This window comes from Cheilinus undulatus, linkage group 8 (genome assembly GCF_018320785.1).
Source record: "Cheilinus undulatus linkage group 8, ASM1832078v1, whole genome shotgun sequence".
NCBI classification, from domain to species: domain Eukaryota; kingdom Metazoa; phylum Chordata; class Actinopteri; order Labriformes; family Labridae; genus Cheilinus; species Cheilinus undulatus.
In genome coordinates this window covers 18051522-18076194 of record NC_054872.1, presented here as the reverse complement: position 1 = coordinate 18076194, position 24673 = coordinate 18051522, and the positions used below count along the sequence as shown (strand labels likewise).

The 24673-nt window shown below is 40.0% G+C and overlaps 2 protein-coding genes across 3 annotated transcripts in view; one reads left to right on the top strand and one right to left on the bottom strand.

The window, feature by feature from the left end:
- Window positions 1-6150, top strand: part of LOC121513295 (ankyrin repeat and IBR domain-containing protein 1-like) — a 68880-nt gene extending 62730 nt beyond the window's left edge. For both annotated transcript variants that reach the window (XM_041792937.1, XM_041792938.1), the window contains exons 19-20: window positions 998-1041; window positions 2948-6150. In XM_041792937.1, the coding sequence (XP_041648871.1) occupies window positions 998-1041; window positions 2948-3886 (983 nt within the window). In that variant the 3' untranslated portion in view covers window positions 3887-6150. The remainder of the gene's footprint in view (window positions 1-997; window positions 1042-2947) is intronic.
- A 2943-nt stretch (window positions 6151-9093) lies between these two features.
- On the bottom strand, window positions 9094-20023 carry zgc:110410 (uncharacterized protein LOC553618 homolog). Its single transcript, XM_041794079.1, has 11 exons — window positions 19988-20023; window positions 18964-19102; window positions 17221-17377; window positions 16711-16789; window positions 16271-16324; window positions 15926-16016; window positions 15777-15814; window positions 15092-15179; window positions 12070-12159; window positions 11398-11445; window positions 9094-10806 (listed from the first exon to the last, which is right to left on the bottom strand). The coding sequence occupies exons 2-11, from the start codon at window positions 19066-19068 to the stop codon at window positions 10657-10659; spliced, it is 900 nt and encodes a 299-aa protein (XP_041650013.1). The 5' UTR covers window positions 19069-19102; window positions 19988-20023; the 3' UTR covers window positions 9094-10656.
- Window positions 20024-24673: the final 4650 nt, after the last annotated feature.

Here is a 24673-nt window from a genome sequence, read left to right as displayed (position 1 = left end):
TGGAAACCCACAGTGGTGGAGAGCAAGATGCATTCACTCAAGTATCCAGAAATCCCAGGAGGAAACATCATACTATCTGTGAGCTGAAGCAGAGGCGTCACTGGACCTTCACACTGGACAGTGATCTAAAACATACCTCAGAGTCCACTGAGGCTTGGTTTCAGATGAAGTCCTGGAAGATTCTAGAAGGGCCGCCACAGTTGCCTGACTTCAGCCCCAAAGAAGATCTCTGGTGGGATGTGAAGAAGGTGGTTGGAGCATGCAAACCCAGGAAAGTCAAAGACCACTGCCCATGAGGACTGGGCTGAGACTCTGACAGGAACACTGTCAGAAGCTGCTGTCTGGCTAAACATCATATTACCAGCAGCTCATAAGCAGAAAAAGGTGACCTACAAAGTATTATAAATGCTTGTCATGAAGGAGCTGAATATATTTAAGACGGCAGTGGTCACTGAAAGTGGCATTTAGTGTTGAGTTTGAAGATCTCAAAATCTTTTTTGTGTAGAACTATTCAATTGCTTCTTGTTTGAAAGTTTTGCCAATAAACCTAATTTTTCTGTTGGGGTTGAATAAATTAGACCTCAAGTGTACATAAACAACAGACAGTCAATCTTGGCTTTTACTTAATATGACGAAGTTGAACAAGCCAATACTTGTAATCCATTGTTCTTTTCTCCCACAGTTCTGTTTAGTTTTTGGCCGTGTTGAGACAAAGATGGACAGTGTTTGCTGTTTTGAAGCCAGTCAGTGTTTTGCCAGGGAAGGATTAATTGATTTTAGATAAAGATTCTTAATTATTGAATTTCCTGTGATAATGCTGCAGGCAAACTCAGTCATCTTACCTGATCATTTTGCTGTGTTCACTGAAATGATAATGATTTTCCTAAAAGTGCTAATTAGTGATAGCTTATTGCAGTCAAAGGGCTGCTATAGAGATTTGATGTCAGTGATTGCATTTTGACTGTGGGCAATTTTGTCAATTTCTTTTTCTACAAAGACACACAGGATGTCGGAGGTGGTCGTAGACAAGGTCCTCTGATGGTGAGTTCACTGTATTATCATCACAGCCTTTCAAACTTAGTTAACAATATAAAAAAGTTTAGTTTTATTCTAGCTCAAATTCTGAAGGACTTTTTTTTACACTTCACTGCATGTCCATTGAAGCCTCATAATACTGTGCTAACACATTTTTTTCTCTTTGTGAAAGCAGTCTGGAGAACTTTACTGATAGTCTGATGTGTCTTTTCTTCTTCACACAGCAGAATAATACAAAAAATACAAAATTGAATCTATAGGTGATATTCAGGGAAGCTGTTACTCAAGAATCATGCCAACAAATCAAGATTTATTACTTGAACTAGTAGATTAGGAGTCATGATGACTGTAGGTCAGTCGGTGAAGGAGCATACACTCACCTTGAATTAAAAACACATCAATGTCATTCACAAGTGTGTGTAAAAGCACAGAAAGAAGAAGCACTCACTGTTCGTAAAAGTTTCTCTCACAAAGAACATCTGCACTGTTTTTTTCTGACACGAGTTTAACTCTCTTGTGAACCAAATGGGCAGCTAGATTTTTCTTCTACACAAGGATCCGTGTTATTTTTTTTTTTTTTTTTTACACAACCAAGTGAGTTTTTATTTAGAAATGGGATATTTACAATCAAGAAACAATCTGTTTCCCAATTACTGTAGAAAAACAAGAAGGTAAAAAAAGTGCCCTTGGTCCTTTTAGGTAGTATGAAATTGCATTGAAAATTAGAAAGAAAAAGTAAATGACAACCCATTTTTTCTTTTTTTCCATCTGTCTTTTTTTTTTAAATTCTCATTTTTATTTGAATTTGGGTTTATTGAAGGATAGCCCCTTGAGATGCAGCATCTTGTTTTCAAGAGGGTCCATTTTGTGATAAGGGCTGTAATCATTTTTCCCCATTTCTATGACCTGGTCCAGGTGTTGTGGTGTTGTGATTCTGACTGCCCCATTTTTTTGATTTCCTTTTTCTTTTTTCTTTTTTTTTTTCTTTTCTTTTTTTTTTTTTTAATATTCATTTCTGGGCTTTTTGTGACTTTATTGATAATCGAGGACGGTGGATAGAGTCAGAAACAGAAATAAGAGAGTGGGGAGAGACATGCTGGCTGGAAAGGGGCACAGGCCAGATTCCAACCTGGGCCACCCACACACATGGGGCGTGCCTTACACCACTAGGCCACTTGTGCCCCGATTTGACTTTTCTTGATCTGAAAAAATAGAAAAACAATAAAAACAGACCATCTTTAATTTATTTGTGTCTTTTTGGAAAATGAAAAACAGATTTACATTGATTGTTGTTGTTTTTTTTTTGTTGTTTTTTTTTGTTTTTTTTTTCTTTTAATTTAATATCAAACTGCCTGAGGACCTGAAGACACACTTTTCCATGTTTTGGGAAACATCTTGTTTCTTTATTTTGAAATATTTCAAATTTCAAAAATAAAAATCTGTTTGCTACAAACATGTCTAACCCAGAGGCACGACTAACTTAAGGTGCAGTAGTGCTATGTAAAACCTACAGTTTAGCTGTTTTTTTTTTTTGTTTTTTTTAATTGCTTTTTTCTTTTTTTTTTAGAGAAGAAAGTTTAAATTTCTAAATAGATTTGGGGCTAAAGGCAAAAGACCATGTTGGGAGCATGATCCACACGGGCATTAGAGCAGTAAAATAAAAGGATTTCCACCATTTTCACAGGAGGCAAAAGTGTATAAACTGCTGCAGCTTTTATTTCCCTTGCCTGCAGATGGATCTCAGCATGTTTACTTCTGCACCTCTAACCTGCTGCTCCTTCCCTGCCCATAGGTGTTGCTGGTCAGACGAGCCACAGCTGTAAAAACTGCTGCTGCTGTAACTGAAGATGTTGGTTCAGTCTGTGTTGCTCATACTGTGTTTTGTGTATTTTTTATTTTTTTATTTTTTAAGGGTCTGGGTTCTCTGGATGACGATGACCCGAACATCCTCCTGGCCATTCAGCTGTCCCTCCAGGAGTCGGGGATGGTAGGGACTGGATCAAACCTTGATGGCATTTCCCATGAAGCCTCACTGGGTGCTATCGGCACCTCCCTGCCGTCCAGGCTTGAACAGAGCGCACCAGGTGTAGACACCCTCCCCAGGGCTTCTCTGAGCAGCTCAGAACTGCTGGAGCTGGGAGACAGCTTGGCCAGACTTGGTAACATCAGCATCAGCAGCCAGTACTCTGCTGCTGCTGGTGTTCACGCCTCTGTGCAGCACTGTGACACTCACCACCAGGCCTACAGGGCCTCTGTACCCATACCCATGGCTCCAGGTGGCAGCAACTCCTCCACAGGCCTCTTCTCCTCCTCCAGTGACACGTTAGACTCAAACACATGTGGCAGCCACGACCCATCATCCTCTTCTGCATTGGCAGCAAATGCTAACCTGCTGGGCAACATCATGGCCTGGTTCCATGACATGAATCCTCAAGGTATCACCCTCGTCCCATCATCCTCCTCTGACACTGACTCAAACCTTGGCATACTCCATGCAGGTGGGGGAGGAGGGGGAGGAGGGTGCCTGCAAGAGGAAGAGAAAGCAGGGATCGTACTGCCTGACAGCAGGAAACCTCAGGAAGTGATTCCAGAGGTTGGCTTCTGCTCCCAGAGACTGGGCGACATGCAGGAGAAGGAGTGTGCGGTGGCGGAGAGGCCAACACAGTTAGACCTGGTGGGAGTGGACACAACACCGATACCTTACAAGGCAAACCTGGACGCAAGTGGACAGCACGTGGAACGCAGAGGCTCGAAGGTGTGCCATGTTGACACTCCACAATGTGACTCTGTCTCCGACCAGCTGCCCAGCACCAGCTCCTCTGAGTGGGAGGAGCAAATACACTTAGTATGAAGTTATTGGCTGAGATGAGGAGAAGCCAGGAAAAAAAAAAGAGAAAAAAAAAAATCGCTAGAGATGGAAAATTAAGAGGAGTTTGTTTTGTAGCGTTTCAGCCAGAATGTAAACAGAATGAAGAATGTGCATGTTGGAGAGTGGAGGGAGAATTATTTAGCGTTGCAATTAGGTTGGTTTCCTGCGTTGACTGTACGTAGGTCCTCCTAAAAGAATGCACTCACTGAAGGAGAGATTTTCAAAGATAGATTTCCTACATTGGTTCAATGATTGCTGATAGAAATATAAATAAGTAGCTTTTTTGAAATAATTTTTAAGGGCGACTTGTGCGTAGTGCAGGTATTATATTTTTTTTCACTGGAGTAAAAGCCTACTGTATGAGTCTGAATCAGGTCTGATGGAGGTTATTCATCTGTACATACGAGCAGATTACTACTCTGCTCCAGCATCGAACCTGTGGGGTACAGGCTGGGAAGTACTTCTCACTCCTGTCCAAATCTGCCTACTTCAAAGGTGCCAAACACTGACTAGCAAAAGCACAATTTGCAGTCACCAAGTGGATCCTTCAAAGCAAATTGTGCCTGCTTATTACAATCTCAATGACTCAGCCGAACTTCAAATGTGAAAGTCTCGAGCCATATTTTTATTTGAGATTGCGGCTGAGTGGTGTTTTAAAATCTAATAGCTGTAGCGTGCTGTGTAAATCTGTAGTTCAGGACCGTAATGGTTGTGTAGTTTATTATGTGAAACATGCTCACCAAACAATAGAGATTAATTATTCAAATGAAAAGCTGGTGGCCTGCCTGAAAACATTTCCAAATAGACTTGACAGTGGGTTTTCATCTCAAAGCCTCAATCCTTACACACCTCCGATGGGAAATGTCTTTTGATCGTCAAAGAAGAGAAGTGCTGACGGGCCCAGAGGGGCTGCTCAGTGTCATCCAGTTCACTCCATCCTGAATCCCTCTTTAGCTTCACTTTTTAAATTAATGTTGGAGCGCTGCAGCAGGATGAGAGTGTGACAGACTAAGTAGACAGTGAGTAGTCTTGTTTATATACAGCAGGAAAGGCCAGTGAAAGAGATAATCAGGCAGTCATTTTCAGTCTTTGGTGAATTAATTAATCAAATACAAGTCACTGTAATTTATCTCTGGGTCTTATTTAAGTGTAATAAAAGCAAAGCGGTCATAGAGCCCTGCAGGGGAATTCACGGAGAATTCATGAATGTGAATTGCGACTCAAACACGGGGGGGTCCGTGTCTTTCAAACAGTTCTCTATACGGTTAGAGACATAGTGCCTTTATGTCAATCATCATGATTCAGTTCTTTTCACACATTTTCCTGAGTGCTAATTACACCGTATTTACAGTGTAACCTAAACAAACACCTCCCACCTTAAAGTTTTTCTCTCATATAGTGTGCAAACATATTATTTTTCCATCTACAGTAATTGTAGCATGAAGCTTTTTAATGGTTCTAGTGGTATTATGTGATGGAGAACACTGATTTTATATGAACAGGTTAATGGTTAATGTCCTACTTTAAATTCATGTTCCCATATATTTTGAAAAAAGTTTTATTTCTTTTGTTTTATGTGAAAAGGGCTTTGTTCCCAACATTTTGAAACAGCTGGTTTTGCTGTGGTTTGAAAACTAAAATTACTGTATTGACTTTAGAGAGAGTTTTCCTGCTGTTTGACACATGAATCTAACCCTGAGACACTAAATCAGCGGGGGGTTGCAATACAGACAAGGTATTTATTTCAGATGAATTAGATCCATTGAAGAAAATGGATTGTGAATAGCCTATAAGAATTGAAACACATTGATCAGTGTTTTACTTTGTGAATTTAAAGTATTTGTCTAAAGTAAATGACCATTTTAAAGAAGAGCCACATTAAACCTGAAGATAGTGATTGTTTAAAAAGTGTCTTGAAGTTGTGAAACTGTGAGTGCCATATGGTTAGTGGAGCTAACTTTGTTTGGTCTTGTTAGTGGGTTAAACAGAGAGAACACCTTTCTGTGAGACAGTCAACTGTGCATGAAAAGGCCTCAAGATTTCATGGAATTTGTACTTCTTTTTTTCACCTCTACTGTCCAGGTGATTTATTTTAAAACATTTTGTAACTCATTGAGATTTTCTATTGTAAAGCGACTAATCCTTGAAATGCTATTTGCACTTTCATAGTCTATACTTGATACATTCCCTCTTTATATGAAAAGTGTTTGATGTGTGATGCCAATAAACCATGTGTTGAGTTTAAATCTGTTCTTTGTCTTCATTTGGAGAAGACGTCATAGTTTTGTCGAGAAAATAAAAGTCAGAGCATCAACAGCTTTTTATCGCAGTGCTGAAGCTGACAGATCTTGTTTCTTTTATTGGAGTGAGTTCAGCTTTGTGGATCTGGTTTTCAAATACCATAGAGGTGCACTTTACCATCAAGACAAATCACAACTGTTATCTACAGCAGTGGTTTTCAAAGTGTTAAGCAGGCCTCCCTTGGGGGGCACCACAGGACTTCAGGGGAGGCGCCCCAGATAGCAAAAGACGTTAATTCAATGTTGGCAGCTCATGAGACCAGTGAGATCTCACGGGACTTGAGTTCAAACCGTGGCGGGCATTTGTGGCAAGTGGGCACAGAACGGCAGAGAAACAATACTTCATCCTTCTCTGTGTGAGACAAACTGGTAAGTCCTTATGGAATATATTATCCCATTCAGATACCATTTCTGGTTCCTGGTTGGTGGTGGTGATTACTAACTTCACTGTATTTCCTCTGAGGCTGATCCCTTCCCCCCTTGTGGCGCTGAGGGTGATTGGACACACCTGTCTCTGATCAGTGATCAAGATCCCTTTAAGAAGCCTGCAGAGACCCTCCTCAGCGCCAGAGAACTGCCAGCTACTCCTTGTGGTAACATTGGTCCTTGGCTCTCTAACCATCAGTGATTTTCTTGTGAAGATATTCTCCAGTATTTTTTGTCACCTCGCTTCTAATCCTGTCTTTGTTCTTCTTTCCAGTGCCTCACTCGTTTGCCTGACCACAGCCCAGCCTTAGCACTCTCACTCCAGAGCCCTCACTCTTCCCCCTCACTGGACTCCCTCCCTTCACTGTGGAAAAAGATTCTGTTCAACAATAAATCTGTTAAAACTTCATCAGTCTGGTTCTGCCTTTTGGGTCCAACACTCCACCACACTACAGGTTTCACTGACAAGTAGACTACTTTGGGATGCTCCTTGTTAAACTATACTATGATGAGAGTAATTAAAGTGAGTATTTTTTAATGAGGCATATTAAAAACATACAGAGGAACGTTAAAAAGTGTTGAAATGTCCCTTTAATAATAACATTGTTTGAATGTATAATGAAATGCATATATATAGCTGAATCAATGTTGATACAATTCTACATTCTTTCAGTGTTGATCATATAGTTAATTCAAGGTTGATTCATTGTCAGAATTGATTGGAAATTCAACGTTATTTCCATGTTGATCATAGCGAGCAGTTTCAATGTGTTTTTCAATGTCTGACATCAGTGTTGATTCCAATCTTCAGCCTGATGGTATTGCAATGTTGATTCAGTGACTTGGCTATCTGGGGCAGGACCATAAACTGCAAAAAGATGATTTGCTCTGCTGGCTTCTGCAGTGCATGTGGCAAATTGGACTGATTTACGGCTCATGTAGAGACTATACTAGAGTGGACGATCGGATCAAATTTTCCTGCATTGGTCCTGATGATGCTGAACAGCCACAGTGTTTAATTTGCAAAGATGGCTAAGCTAATAACAGCTTACAGGCTGCGTAAACCCATGGGTAATACTTAGAGAAAGAAACTATGTCTAATGACAAAACCAGGGGAATTTTTATTACAAGAAGTAAAAGGAATTGTGTTCACTGAAGGTGACTGAGACATTTTGTGCTGTAAACACTAAGCCTGTGCAAGTGCAGGTTTTGGGCACCGAACATGATCAAAAGCAAGTACCAGGTGAGGATGGAGGGGAAGAATGATCTGCAGTTATGCAATCCTGCATCACAGGCAAAGATGCAACCTCATAGTTCGCAAACAATTAAGAGCAAAATGATCAGGTATTTTTGGCAAGAAGCTCATTACTGAAATCAAAAAAACAATTATCTGTAAAAGATGGACATTTAAAAACATGCAGATAAAAAAGAAATCACAAAAATAAAAATGTTAAAATACAAATGCTTAAAGATAAGATGTAAAGGTTTGGAAATTATTGTTTAAACCATATCTTTTTGGGTGTGGGGGGTCTATGGAATAAATTATTTTTTCTTGGGGGAGGCTTCTCACACTTTGAAAACCCCTGATCTACAGGATTGTTAAAAGCAGTGGTTCTTATTAGACGTAAACGCAGGGACAACACTAGAAAAGCACTTGGAGAGCGCAGACCTCCGCCATCAGCCCTATCTCCCAATAGTAAAGAATCCTTTAAAAATTCCTGGATCCAGACAGTGATCCGGATCACTCCCAAAATCTAATCAGTTCTTCCTTATGCCATTCCTGACATTAAATGAAAATTTCATCAAAATCTGTCCATAATTTTTCAAGTCATGTTACTAACAAACAAACTAAAAAACTAACTAACAAACTAACAAACCCTGCTGATCACATAACCTCCTTGGCAGAGGTAAAAATGTGACTGAACAAAGCCTTGTCTAACCTTGCAAAGCAGATGGATATGCCTGTGTCCTTGTTTTTCACTGGCGAATCCATCTTGCAAAGCTCCCATCTGAATTGTTTGGGCCCGGTTAGAAAATGACAGGACCAATCAGCGACGAGGGGCAGTACTTTCAGGTGCAGCAGAGTCGTGACATAAACAAGCAGCAGCTAGAGCTGGTGCAGTTATGGAGGAAGAGATTAGCGTGGCTGCTGCTAAAGCACCAGTTTTATCAGAACTTGACCACATTTCTCCGTTAAAAGAAGAACAAAGAACAGCAGTGAGTTGTTTTCTTTTCAAAATTGACATAAGTCAAGTACTTTCGTGTCTGTAGTTGCCATGTTTCGCGTTATTCCTCAGTAGCTGTGCATGCGCAGCTCAATAGCGGCTACGTCACGTGTTTTGTTGCTCTTATTGGCCCGTAGAGATGTGACAGACAGAACATTCATCCAGTCACACTGAGATTTTTTTTTTTTTTCAAAGCCTCTGCCTTTTCCCAAACGTTTCCTATTGAAGCTTTCCCGGATAGAAGTGTGAAACAAATCCATCTGGCGTGTCAGGTTAAGCCTTGTCCACATGGAGATTGAAATGACCGATTTCATTTTATTTTTAAAAAAGTTTTCCATAAACATGTCTGCGTAAGTGCAAAACCATTGAAAACTACTGAAAATTCTGCAGTATATATATGCCAGGCATGGCTGTGTAACACTACCAGAGAAATGCTCCAAAAATCAGGCGTACAGCATTGGTTCAGGCAGACCATGGAGTTGAGCGCTGCCATATATTTGAGATCAGTTTATCTCATCAAGCCTTTATCAGCTGATGGCCAGCAGATTCACTTTAAGCACACTATTGGCTAATTACACTCATGCTGCCATATTTGAACTGCTCTGTTTTATTGCTCCCTCTGCAAACTGCTTTTTGCAACCCTCCTCCACCCCAGCTCCTCCTCTATACTATATCTGAATTAATCAATGTAATTCTGTTGTCATTGATGCCTGCCCTGCTCTGGGCTTATTGCTGCTTTTCTCTCTGCCTCGGGCTTTTGTTATTGGCGTAGGAAGTGCAGGAACGTGCACTGTTCCTGCTTGACCATTTGTTACCCACAGTGTAAGTAAAGGAACAGCAGATGTTGCTGTAAGAGCTCAGTGGCTTCTGCAGTGTGAACACAATCATGCAATCTGCCATTGTTGGTGTTGGCGGGGTTGGTGCATGCAGGTTAAGGGGGCTATGTTATCATTCCAGAAAAGATGTGCTTAGTTATATACACGGAGATGCAAGGGGTGGCGTATACATATTAATTCACTCTGGGACCCGCTTTGCAACCCTGGTGTTTTCAGGCTCCCAAAATGCCCGATCTGTGTGGATAAAATGTGTGTAGACTTTTGCAGATACTCCTAAACCCATCTCTGTGTGGACAGCCCCCTAGACAGGACAGGACATAACAAACGTGTTTGAAGCATATCATTAAGAAGCCTTGGAAGGACATTAATATACATTTAATTTTACTCTATGGTGATGACATGTAAAATTTTGTTGTTTTTTTGATATTTTGAGAAATCAGGGCCTGGATAGCTTTGTTATAGGAGACTGGGGGTTTGAATCCTGGTCAAGGCACAATGAGTATCCAGTGTGGGCCCTTGGGTCCTTAACACAAGGAACACCAGTCCCAGAAGTATGTCGCTTTGGACAAAAGCATCTGCTAAATGACATTTAACATTGTAGCATAATAAATTAACACATTATCACGGGAAAACCAGCTTGGTTATATCAAAATAATGAGATAAGTCCATCAAAATCTTGAGAATACAACAAAATTTACACATCATCATGGCAAAATGGAATCAAATAAATATTTGGATGTGTATCAGGTGTGAGCATAACAATTTGTTGGCCATGCACACATTCACAGCTCACTTTTGGGTACCGACCCAAACTAATGAAATATTTTCAGTAGAAATACATTCTTATACAGTGTAAAAAACTGTTAAACCAACATAAATCCTGATGTGTCACCATCAAACAACACATCCCAGATGGTTGACATGATTGCATATGTCTGTAGCAAGGATGTCATGGAGGTTGAGTGTTAGCGGCACATGCTGATGAGCTGCAGCAGCATGAGGAACAGGTTGATGATGTCCAAATAGAGGTTTAGAGCAGCAAACACATACTCCTCTGGAGAGATGGTATACTTCTTGTTCCCCCCCAGGATGAGCTGGGTATCAGCCACCAAGTACTGCAGAGAGAGACAGAAAGAGATGAGATGCTTTAGCGTTGCCGTCTGAAGGCAGCGGTGTTGGTGTGATGAAAGAGACAGGAAGCCAGTTACAAGAAGCACTCTGAAAGAAAACACGGGCCATATTTCTTATCTTTGAGGGAGAGGGGCGACCGTGCAGATAAACAGGCCGTGTAAATAATCGCGTAGTCGAGAGTCGTGCAGCTGAAAACAAGTTGTGACTTGCTGCTGACAGCCTCATCAGCCCTGTGTGCATTCGCAGTTTGTTCCACCAGCTGATGGGACGGGTCACAACATTTGCTGTTAATGCCAAAGGCAAGCTGAGAGGTGGCTGTGAAAATGAAGCCTACTGCTGTTAAGCAGTGCATAATTGAAATTAAAGGGCACGAGGACATTAGAGTCTCTCTGTGTACGCTAACTACTGTGACAGACAGTGGAGAAAGGCAGCTCAGCCTGAAACAATACATTTTTTTCTTTTGACATTAAACGCTCTCTGATGATGCTTTTTAGGTTTTAAAGGTCTGTCAGTCTGTTTGTGATTCAAAATGTGTTGCACGGAACTGTACTGTTTTAAAGCCTGTGTGCACTTACCAAAGAAAACACCAAGGTTCCCAGGGAGGCGTAGACGATGTAAACATACTGCAGAAGAAAGCACAGATACAACATCAGCAGAGGCATGCAGCAGCTCAATGGACTGATTTGTTCTCAACAAACAGTGATATACAGCTTAAAACTCTGCTAGCATTGAAAATGACTTGAATTGATTCAGATTGTGTTGATGTGATGAGCAGAAGAATAAAAAATAAGAGAATGCAATAAAAGTAATTCAGATTCATCAGTAAAGTGAAAATGAGTATGCTTTCATCCACTGTAGCAATTCCCTATAGAAAATATGATCTAAATGTGGATAATAGGTGCAAACAATATTCTCTGAGAAAGCAGTGTTTATGTTTTGTTCCACTTCATTTGTTGTTGTGTAAAAATAGCCTTTTTAAATCAATGCCATGCTCATTTCTGTGTGTGCTCTGCTTAAGGCTTAAACACAAGTAGGCGCCTCAGACAGCAGTGAACGTTTAAATGCATCAGTCTGAGATCAGTGCATTTCCTGTCCTCTTTACAGTCTGCTGCGCACACAGGTCGCTGCCAGGACATCCTGGGGATAAAAGCTGTGAATCTCAATGTACTGTCTCTTTCTGTCTAAAAATTCATTTCCAGTCTGTGCTCATTGCAAACACAGGTGTAAACAGTGTCTTCTTGATCTACCTGTGATCGGAGGATTGCACAAAGAATTGCAAAGGAAAGGAGGGTCCAGACAAACACCCACAGGCACCCAGTTAGGCCGGTGAAGTCCCACTGGTGACAGAGAAAGGGGAGGGGAAGAGAGAGAGAAACAGAATGTGACGAGCCTCTAAAACAGCGAAACTGCAGAACATCTCTCATTTACGCCCGTCATCGCCATAAAAGCTGGGGCGCTCAAGGTCGCCTGCAATGCAGCTGTGCTGTGAGGCGCCGCAGATTACTAAATGATGAAGACATATTGCAGTTCTACACACAAGAAAATTCTAATGATTCTGGATGTAATGATGCTGTATAATTAATCAACAAGCTGGCGCAGAGGACAGGAGAGGAGGTGACCTTTTGGCCTGCGTGCCCTTTTCACAGACACAGTAAAAAAGATAGCAGGTACAACCTGAGAATCTCTAACACTTATCACCTGAGGAGCAGGGAGCTAAGCATGCAAGGCAGGCTGTATGACATTTATATCACAGTGACAGAGATAAAAAACACTGCACACAGAGCAAGAGGTGCTGGAATCTGCAGTGAGAATGTGGAGTCATAAAAAAAACATAAAGTAAAAGTGTTTGCCGTTGTGACCCCTCACTCAGCTCATAAAAATATGCCTGGGGTTTAAGGCTGCAGCCAAATCAGTTCTCTTCTCTCTCAATGCAGGCTAGTTAAACCTGATCTATTCACTTCTTTTTCCACAGCCTAAAAAAATGAGTATTTAAACAGAAATATTCCATGTATAATCATTTTCTTAACAGCTGAATTCAATCTAAGCAGGAGACATAAACGTCTGCAGCTCCTTCAGATGCAATAAGTGGTAAAACGAGTGAAATGCCAAACAGCATTTTAAAGCAATTAAGAGGAACTCCAAATGCTCTCTGCATTTGGCCAACATCTCTTTTACTTGTCTAATGTTTTGCCCCACTGACTGTATGATTACTTTTTCTTATTTATATGAGCCATTTATTGAAGCAGCGCATAAATCAAGTGATTCTCGAAAGGTCTCCTCACTGGTGCACATTGATCATAGCTAATAAAACATCGCAACATGTAATCAAAGTTTAACTTTTAAATGTCACACACATACACACAAGATGAAGCTATTTTATCTAATGTTAGAACTCACGCCTGGTGGTTTTGTGCATCAGTGAGGTTTACAGTGCCTATAAAAAGTGTCAACCCCCTTGGATGTTTAACCCTTTTGTTGGTTGTATAAATCAGTCATGGTCAATATAATAAGGCTTTTTTTAATTAAAAAACGAACAATAATGATAATAATAATAATAATCTTTAATGTAAAAGGGAAAACAGATTTCTAAATGTAATGTCAATTAAACAAAATTATGTAATGTTAAATAAGTGACTGCATGATTCACCCCCTTAAAAGTGTCTAACCTAATTCAACAGAAGTCCAGCCAGTTGGTGCTAGTAGTCTCAAAATTAGTGAAATGGGGATCAGCTGACTGCAGCAAATGAGAAGCAAGTGATTGTAATCTGAAGACACCTGTGTCTGAGGTCCAGTCAATGGTTAATCAGTATTCCTGGCTACCATTGCACCATAAAAACAAAAAAACACTCCAAGCAACTACGAGAAAAGGTTATTGAAAAGTATAACTCAGAGGATGCATACGAAAAAAGTTTCAAGGCACTGTACATCCCCTGGAGTTCAGTTAAATCTACCAATAAGAAATGGAAGGAATATGTTACATGTAAATCTGCCTAGATCAGAACACCCTCACAAACTGAGTGAGAGGAGGAGGACTAGGAGAGGAAGAGACTAGTGAGAGAGCCACCAAGACATCTATAACTACTCTGGAGGAGTGACAAGCTTCTGTAGCTGAGATAGGAGAGACTCTGCATACAACTCTTGTCCGGGTTCTTACTAGTCAAAGCTTTATGGGAGAGTCCACTGTTGAAGAAATCTCATATTAAATCATGATTAGAGTTCACCAAAAGTTATGGAGGAGACTCCATGATCAAGTGGAAGAAAGTTCTTTGGTTTGATGAGACCAAAATGGTGCTTTTTTGTGCTATCAGATAAGACACTGTGTTTGGCAGACACCAGACACTGCTCATCAACACAAACACACCATCCCCACTTTGAAGCACAGGGGTGGCAGCATCATGCTATGGGAATGCTTCTTGGCAGCTGGTCTGGAAGGCTGGTAAATGTAGAGGGTAAAATGAATGTGGCAAAATGTGACAAAAAATCCTGGGGGACAATCCTATTCAGTCTGGAAGAGAGCTGCAGCTTGGGACGGATAAAAGAAACTTTCATTTAGAGAATAAAAGGTACTTAATTGGTTGTCAGGGTTGACTTTGACATATCATAGCTGTTCTGTTATTTTTTGTTGTTTTTGATTAGATTCTTGGAGAGAGATCAAGAAAAGCAATGGCATTTTCTTGCTTCAGAGTCAGTACCTCTCAGTGCACAAAAAGCCTCAGAAACCACCTTTTCAATATTAAAATACTTCTCCTGGAGGAGCATCATGCCCCTCAGTATGTCCCTGAAAGGACCCTTTTTAAAGATTAATCTCAGCGTTTGCTTTATTAGAAATTCCACGGAGAAACAGAAAGACAAAAAAGGAGAAAAAAAAAAACATTGTGGATTTAGCAAATAACAAAAGGCTGCAGGCGTTTTCTGAGCTGAAGATTTATGGCACAGAGCCTCTGCCAGCATGAGGACGGGCCAGAGGTTTAACTTTGTCCCCTCCCTGGACAGAAGGAATTAACTTGATTGACAAATACTCTGATCTCAGCAGTAATCATCGTTCTGCCTGGACAGCAAACTCATCAGAGTTTTAAAACCCATGCTGGTGGCCGCATATAGCAAGCAGTGCATGAGAAGAACCTGGCCAATAGCTCAGATTAACACTTTTCCCTCTGAGCGCACAGGAAACACAGCTCCATCTCTGCTCAGGACATTTACGAGTGACCGCAGTTTATGAAATTTCAATTCTGCCCTGAAAGTTAGATCAGAGTGTTTGACAGATCTTACCTTTGACTGTATGGCAAACACGCTCAAGGAGAAGGCCACCAGAGCTGTGCCCCCCACAGCCCACAGGACGGCTTCAGCTTCAAAGAACCTGCAGATAGGAATATCAAAAACTGACATACCGGGGCAAAAAATATTCAATGTATGTATTCAGTAGTCAGGGCATAAACATGAACAGCAGGGTTTTGTGCTACTCATAAAGAGAAACTGAATTTTCATTTAATAGTCTGTATTATGTGTTTCAACAAAAGGGGTAGCAGGGACCCCCCTCTGGATGTGTAGTGCATTATGCATCTCCTGTGTTCATCTCATATCAATTACAGCACAGCCTCAGTTATAGAGATGTTCTATAAATATTATAATATCACTGTTTTATTGATAGTAAGGCTCCAGAGGTTGCTTCTTCTGTCAGAAACCCTCACACATGGAGAAGGTGACGTGTTTACTGGGACAGAAAATTTGTTTTTTAAGCATTTGTGATGCTTCTAATTCATCTTTGGCTAAAGAAAAACCCCGTATTCCACGAGCTTTCTGATTTGCCACAGCAGCAACGATGATAACATCTTATCAGGTTTGATGGCTTCATCTCTGGATGTAACCCTGCTATCAGATACGGATCAAACTCGGTCATTATTGTGTAAATGAATCAGCATCAGGTGGGGATTCATCCTTGGGAACAAACACTCACACTGCAACGGATCCGAGCATCAGGCCCTCTACAACAGTCTGAAAAGAGAGAGAGAGAGATGGAAAGTAAATACAAGACAAAAAAATGTGAAATAGAGCAGGTGAGCTGGGGCTTTAATTTGATGGCTGGCTGGAACTGAGTCGACTCACAAACAGGCCCAGGGCAATGAAATTGAAGGGGACTTTACGGCGGAGATCGGTGCAGCACGCCATGGCCAGGATAAGCACTAATGTCGACGGCCTGTTTTACAGAGAATATAGAGTGTATCGTAAATAGCAAATAAACAGGCCATAAACAGGGAAAAACGACTGTGTTGGGTATGTGGAATCACTGAGTGCATTATTTATGCACAGTGTAGCTGCACCTCCTCGGATTGGGCGACAGTCTGTGATTTACTTGTATAGATTTCCATGAGCAACATTTTTATTAATGTGACTCACAAACAGGGTAAACAATACATCAGACCTTATAAGAAAATGTTTTTGATAACTTACATCATCGCATAGGTGAACCAGTAGTTGTCAGAAGTCCATTCATTGAGAGTTTCCCTGTGAGTGGATGAGAAAACAAAAATAAAGAGAGAGGGTTTAATAGAGTTGCTGTTTATTTAAGAGGCAGTAGAATGATTGTATTAAATATTAACAGAGGACAGGAAGAGCATTGTGTACAGGAGAGCTGAATATAATCTATGAAAAAGAAATGACTGTAGCTAAGTTCTAAAACATCCATTATACAAAACATATAAAGCCTTCAAATGACTGGAAAAATGCTTTTTTATTATCTACCATTTTTTCCCACCTCATATTTCTGATGAATAGTGCAAGCTCAAAGTTTTAGTAGGGACAGCTATGGTATTTTAACACTGTAACTGCTCTAAATGTGGAGACTGATGGGTGTCTGACATGGCCTCATCCCCAGAATATGGATGCCTCACCAGTATAGAAAAGCACATATGATCCCAACAGTCACCAGAAGCTGAACCATCAAGGTCAAGTAGACTTTTCTTATGAAACCTGAGACAAAAAAAAAAAAAAACCGTGTGAGATGAGACAGGAAGAGATGTAGACAGACAGGAAAGAGACAGACAACAACAACAGGTTAAAAAAAAAATCATCAGCCAGAGTGATGGAGACAGCCAACTAAGGTTGTTTATCCTGCATAACATTTCAAAGTGCTTTTGTTTTCTCCAAACCCACGTTTCATCTTCTCATTTAAAATGATTTGTGTTGCGTGGGAGGTGAGGAGCTGAGGCAGGTTACCGCCGCAGAGATCAGGAAAACAATTTTCAATTTTAAATCAATTTCAAGAAAACACTGCCAAGCAAACGAGGGAGTACATTTTCCTCGTCTTTTGGAGCTCTGAAAATGCAAATAAAAAAACACACAAGCCTCTTTTGCTTTGTGTTTCATCCTTTTCCCATTTCTGTGTCTTCCAGTCTCCTCACCTCTTCGTATGGTGCGGTCACTGAAGACGCTGTCCTCTGTGCCATTGGCATAGTCTGGGGGAGAACTGTAGTACTGCTCGCCTCCTGCTGCAGCCTCAGGGTGCACAATGTTGTCATAAGTAGGAGGAGAGACCACTGCAATGTTCCCCTTCCCCACCTGGTTCATACAATCAACAACAACACAGAGCTAAAGTTAAAATCATCATTCTCATTTTTACTCTTGTCTGTGCATTCATGACTGAAAATTAAGAACACATGTAATTTAAAGTGATGAATGCCTCCTGGACATTGCTTAAAGAAGGACTTGAGGACTTGACTTGATGAGGTTATGATGAAAGGCTGCAATGTTGATATTAAGGCTGCAAAAAGCAATAAATGACTTCCATAAGTAAGTGAACAATTGTTACGCAAAGTGTCACAAAGTAAAATAAAAAAAAAAACAGACGCCATGATATCCCACATTTATAAATTCTGTGATCAAATTGCCTTTTTGACTTACTTATTCACGCTGTTCTTTAACCCTTTTCATCACTATTTCTGCCCAATTTATGTTTTTCCTATTTTTCCATGTTTATTCATTTATTGCCCCTTTTTGCCCTACTTGACCCATTTTTGCCTCTTTTAACCAATTTCTGCCATTGATAAATCATTTTCCAATTCATTTTTTGCCCCTTCTTGCTTTACTTGACCAATTTTTGCCTCTTTTGACACATTCACCACTTTTCAACAGCTTTTCACCATTTCCCTTCCCATTTTTACCCTACCTGACCAATTTTTGCCACCCATTTTGCCACTTTTAAACCACTTTCCCTCTCATTTATTGCCCCTTTTTGCTTTTCTTGACCCATATTTTGCCTCTTTTGATGCATATTTGCCACTTTTTAGCTGTATTTCACAATTTTATCTCCTATTTTTGCCTCTTTTTTCCTACATGACCCATTTTTGACACCTTCAACCCATTTTGGCAATTCTTAACCATTTTCGCTCTCATTTATTGTCCCTCTTTGCCTTTCTTGACCCATTTTTTCCTCTATTATCCCACTTTGCTACTTTTTAATAATGTTACACCATTTTCCCACCAATTTTTCCCCCTTTTGCCTAGCTTGACCCTTTTTCCGCTTTCATTCAATTTTTTAGCCACCTTTTATTCACTGTCCACAATTTTCCCACCAATTTTGCCTCTTTTTTCACCCATTTTGGTCTTTTTACCAATTTGTGCCATATTTCACCATTTTCCCATCCATCTTTTACCTTCCTGCCATTCTTGCCTCTTTCCCCCACATTTATTTCACAATTTTACCCCCAATGAAGTCTGACATTACTTTCCAAATATCTTAGTCAATTTGCCCATGCACATTGTTAATATTAGCAAAAAAGGGAACTGTGGTTTAAGAAAAGGGCTTTACATCTTAATTAGGATATATGGTACTGAGGAAAAATAAAGCTCTTTTTTGTTGCTTTGATAAGAGTTTTATTATTAAGGTAAAAAATAAAATGTGGTTATCACAGCTTGACTTTACAATAAAAGCCACAGAAAGCTCTTCCCGTTGTCCCCCCTCATGAACAGTTCTCTAAATTAGAGGAAAATAAACCATAATTTCCTTTGACACGTTAGCTTGAAAAATTAACTAATTATTAACTAATAATTAACTTTGATGCTGCTTTATTAGGACATAGTTCAACATATTGATTATATCACACTGAATATAATCTTATAAGGAAGTCATTGAGTGTTATTCCAACCTGATAGCTCGCCCCTGTATAAGGTCCAAGTCCATACTCCTGGGCGTTGTACGGAGGGGGACGAGGTCCATAACCATCCTCACTGCTGCCTTTAGCCTGATCCATTCCTTTAAAAAGTGTGCGGCTCGTCTCAGAAGAACTAAACAGTCAGAGAAGAAAAGTCAGTTACAGGTAAGTTAAGGTCACAGCTGAGGAGCAAAGGCATCCTTCTGAACTACGTCAGCACTTTCATCAGCAACGTTAAATTGCCAAATGGGGCAATGTCAGAGTGGAACAAATAAATGGGTAATTACAAAATGATGCATCACGCAAACACTGAGAGCCATCCATGACTAACATTCATAATTATGGCCCTAAGCCTCTATTTAATAGAGCTGTATGTATATTTAATGGCCAAATAGGTTGTGGTTAATTGATCTCTTAGGAAAATTAGTTGTCATCAGAATGACAGAAAAGACATGCAGACAGGGTAATTCAGGCTGCTTTCTATTTTATATATAGTAGACACATAAAAGGGACAAACTCCCTTTAAAGATCCCCACTTTTGCATAAATCATCATAGAAATGAAGTTATAATTAGCTACGTTGTGACAAAGTCTGTACAAAAAAGGAGTCCACAAAAGTTTCACAGAATATCAGCAGTGAAAAATATCTATAGGCGGTTTAAGCGATAACAAAGAGCCTCCCTGTACTGCCAGTAATTATTGAAGACTTTTGAACTCATGGCACAGATAAATCTTTTCATTATTTAAGCTTCATTCTCTTACTGTTTTGTCTTCTTTAACTTGACTTTACATGAACGAGTGTCTAACAAAGTCCATATAAACAGACTTAAATGACTTTAGGCAGACTTTGTTTGCTTACATTTCAGCAAGGACTTGAACATGACTTTTAAGATATCACACCTTCAAAGGTTCCCCTCCCATTTAGCATGGCTTCAATATAGTGATTGATTGTTTTTTGACCCAAGTCTGTTCACATAAATCAATCAATTACACCTCTAATCCATTATTTTGCGTCTTACCTCGGCTGTGACGGGCAGAAATCTGCCCTGCTGCTCTTCCTGTAGCGTCTCTTCCCCTTTAGGGCAAAGTCTACCTGCTATCAGCCGGTTCCCACAGAGACAGGACTTTAGCTCCGGGGGGAGAGGATGTATCCCTCATTAGGCTCGATGGGATATTCAAATGAAGTTCTTAAAATGTCATTAAAGCAGCCAGGCTGCCTGCCACTTTATCAGAGCAGATCGTGTCTTTACCATTTTTTCTTGCATTGATACTGATCCACACAGGCATTAAAATCGAGTTAATACTTTCTTTCATTTAACAAAGGTATGTTTTAAATTTTCAATTTCCTGTAATGATATATCATTAGGCGGCTGTGCGTGATAAGCCTGGTAAATTTCATCCTGTATTATACAAAAAAAGGAAAATGCTTCACACAATGGCATCTTGTGAAAACCTGTGAGTCATTTGACCTTCCGGGTTCACCTTGGTTACACATTGATAGCAACCTGCCGAAAGAAAGCATCCAGTAAGTGGAAGAAGAATGACTGAACTACACCATTAGAACAATACACACAAAAGGCTTAGGGGTGTTGAGTCACAGCAAAGAAAAATAGGTAAAGACCTATTGCATGCTGGGAATACATGAAGTAATGTAGGTCAGGACAGTCTTAGTGCTTCTCCATGGAGAATCAGCACTGAAAGAGATCTGGTGAAGACTGAATCTATGAATGAATAACTAGTGCAGCATGAGCCATTGTCCAGCTGTTATAAACCATTTCTCACACTCCATTACATTTGATTACACTTGTCATTAAGTGTTGTTTTGTGACCTCGAAAGTAATTATGCTCCTGATTTAAAACAATTACATAATCAACCGCTACATCTTTTCATGACATGGATGAACAAGAAAAAAAAGTCCAACACACCTTCAAATACTCAGCAACTCTGCCGGGTTTTCATCCAAGAGCCAATGAAGCTGCAAAAAAGGATATAAAAATGGATTAGGCATTAATGGATCAGCAATAAAAAGGAGCTTTTTAATAATATTCTGCTACCAAAAATGTGATCAAAATATAGAAGATCAGTGCAAATCGTAAAAAGGAGAATTTCTACTTAGTGGGAGTTTAAACAATCTTTTCACAGCAGCAGAATCTAAACTATTCACCCTGTATAAAAGCAAACACTGGGGGGCAGTACTCTCCTGTGCTTCTTCTACTAATTGCTGTGATGTGGTTGTGACTCTCCCTCTTCTCTTGCTGCCACCTCCATACACGACCAGCAGCAGCAAATCCTCCAGAGAGATCTCTTAAACTGGATCAAATCCTCAACTCCTCTCACCTACATGTGATCTTTTTTGTTTCTTTCAAAGTAATCCTAACACAAAAGGAAATCTTGATTTTTCTGCTGTGACAGCTCAGATAAAGGTTCATTTGAGACAGAGGAACAAAAAAGTCTTGCCACAAAGCAGCACGAGTCTCATATTTCAAAGAACAGAGAGCTTTTCCTGTGACAAATAGATGCTCGCTCTCTGTTCTCTGCTGATTGGTGTGTCAGTCAACACGGGTTAGATTTACAGCGCCTGCTCAAATGTGATGAGCCACCGCTCACCTTTTCATGAGATCTGTGTGGGATTTGAATGGACGGCACAACAAACAGTCACATTTGAGCAGGCAGTTGAAATCCAGCCTGTGTTGACACAGCAGTCAGAGCAGAGCCCAGAGAGAGGTTGCGTTTAACACGGATCTGATGGTGTGACCACTGACCAAACACCAGCAGCACACACATGAAGCCACACGGAGCTGAACGTGCGCAGAGCTGTGGACACGCAGTGACACACGCCATGGAGAGAGGGAGGAAAGGGCAGCTGTATCGCAGTCTGTGACGACTCGGGTTGGGAACCAGAAGGTCCCTGGTTCAAGTTCTGGTCAGACCAAGTTTACCAGTTGGTCTGGTAGCTGGAAAGGTGTCAGTTCTCTTCCTTAGTACTGCCAAGATGCCTTTGAACAAGGCACTGAACCCCAAACCACCCAGGCGGTGCTCCTTTGTGGGCAGCAGCCCCTCACTGACATGTCTCCATTGGTGCATGTCCATAGGCTCCTGTTTGTGCATTCATGTGTGTGTGGCGTGTTGAGCTACCGAGTGTCAAAACTGATTTCCCCCTTCAGGGTGTAGTATATCTTCTTCTTAAAGGAAAGATTTATCCACCTTATTCCCCCATGATACTTTGCATGAAATGTGGGCGCCACTTCCGGTCCCTTCTGTCAGACTGGGACTTTGCATAGTAACAAGATGCTAATCCTGATTATTAGAGACATTTAGAGATTAAAACATGTAAACGTCATCTCTTACACTTCAAACGGGATTCCTCCACCTTCTACTGGAGAGGACAAAATGATCAAAACTGCCTCTGTAAGGTATGTTACGCTAACTTCATATCAGTATTTGCATAATAATAAGGATGATTGCATTTGGTTAAAGGAGATGTGGCATGACTGTATATGCTTCAGAAAGGGTGCAGAGCCCAGCCAGAGCTTCAGCATTTCTCACTTAGTTTGTGGGTCTGCTAAAATTCTTATTTCACCAACAAGTCCCTCTTTAAATATGTGGACTGTTAATACCAATGATTCCTTTGGTCAACTCTTTGGATCATAGATCAGAATTCTGTATAAAAATGTTAAATTAACAATAAAAGAGTTAATTCATTCAGACAGTGAACAGCAAGTTTAAAACACCACTGTTAAAGAAACAACTTTAACTCTGTCTAGTAACTAGTACCTCAAACAGACCAGGGCTCTGGCATTTTAGAAAACAGCTGAGCTTGAGGTTTGATCTGGAAAAAAATAAATACTTAACAAATCAAGGATTTATTCCTTTTCAAACAAACACTGTTGTTGCTAAATCACTAAATTATTTACAGGTGCATCTCAGTAGATTAGAATATTGTTAAAAAGTCGATTTATTTCAGAAATTCATTCCAAAAAGTTAAACTCATATTACATGGATTCATTTGGCACAGGCTGATATATTTCAAGTGTTTATTTCTTTTGATTTTGATGATTATGGCTAACAGCTAATGAAAAAACAAAATTCAGAATCTCAGAAAATTTGAATATCATTTCAAACATATTAAAAAAGGATAAAATGTTGGCCTAATGTAAAGCATGAACATGAACAGCAGTCAATACTTGGTCGGGGCTCCTTTTGCATGAATTACTGCAGCAAAGCGGTGTTGCATGGAGGCGATCAGTCTGTGGCACTGCTGAGGTGTTTTTAAGACCAGGTTGCTCAGAGAGTGGCCTCCAGCTCTTCTGCATTGTTGGGTCTGGTGTCTCGCATCTTCCTCTTCACAATATCCCATAGATTCTCTATGGGGTTCAGGTCAGGCCAGTTTGCTGGCCAGTTAAGCACATGGATACTACGGTCCTTAAACCAGCTTTTAGTACCTTTGGCAGTGTGGGCAGGTGCCAAGTCCTGTCAGCAGAGGGAAGCATGACGTGCTCTAAAACATCCTAGTAAATGGCTGTGCCTACCCTGGACCTGATAAAACACAGTGGACCAACACCTGCAGATGACATGGCACCCCAAACCATCACTGACTGTGGAAACTTTCCACTTGGATTCTGTGCCTGTCCTCTCTTCTTCCAGGCTCTGAGCCCTAGATTCCCAAATAAAATGCAAAATACAGCACTCTGTGAACAACCAGCTCCTTTAGCAAAGACCTTTTGTGTCTTACCCTCCTTCTGTCTTCTGGACATCTGTCAAGTCTGCAGTCTTCCCCATGATTGTGTAGCCTACTGACCCAGACTGAGAGACCATTTAAAGGCTCAGGAAACCTTTGCAGATGTTTTGAGTTAATTAGAGTGTGACAACATGAGTCTCCAATATTGAACTTTTTCACAATATTCTAATCTTCTGAGGTACTGAATTTTGGGTTTTCATTAGCTGTAAGCCATAATCATCAACATTAAAAGAAATGAACACTTGAAATATATCAGTCTGTGTGTAATGAGTCTATAAAATATATGGGTTTCCCTATTTGAATTGAATTTGTGAAATCAACTTTTTGATGATATTTTAATTTTTTGAGATATACCTATAAATGATAACTTTCAGCTTACCTTAACATTTAGCTGGCTGCTTTATCTAAAAATAAATAAAGCAGTTTTACCTAACTGATAGGGTGAAACGGTACAGAAAAATTTCGGTTCAGTACATACCTTGGTTTTGAAGTCACGGTTTGGTATGTTTTTGGTACAGTAATTGAAGCGAATAAATAAAATGTATTTATTTATTTTTTTTATTAAATTGTATTAATATAAATAGGCTGAATAAATTATATTTAAATTATAAATTATGCTGCGACCTCCTTCCAAAAGTTCTTCAATGATTAAAAATAATAATTAATATATTTTTGAATTACAAGTTTTTTTAATTGATATATTGACATATTTATACCCATTCTTTAAACACTAAAATTTCCCAGCCATTGGTGGAAATAATCAGTCATTTTCATGGAAGTTTGGGAAATCTATTTGTAATTTCTTGAGTTTGATTGGGAATCTTTAAGTATTTTAATAAAAATTGTTTGCATTTTTGGGAAGTTTCTTTGGAAACTTTTTTGGGAGACTTGCTTTGAATTTTTAAAAATTTTCACAGACAAGGGAATTTCTGGATGTGTCCATCATGTTCATGGATTTCCTGGGGA

Excerpts from the sequence above, each read along its gene's own strand:
- zgc:110410 (XM_041794079.1), bottom strand. The coding sequence starts at position 19,068 with ATGGATCAGGCTAAAGGCAGCAGTGAGGATGGTTATGGACCTCGTCCC. Across the intron at positions 16,790-17,220 it reads TGACCGCACCATACGAAGAG|GTTTCATAAGAAAAGTCTAC; the intron begins GTGAGGAGACTG and ends TTTTTGTCTCAG. Across the intron at positions 15,815-15,925 it reads TCATTGCCCTGGGCCTGTTT|ACTGTTGTAGAGGGCCTGAT; the intron begins GTGAGTCGACTC and ends CTCTCTTTTCAG.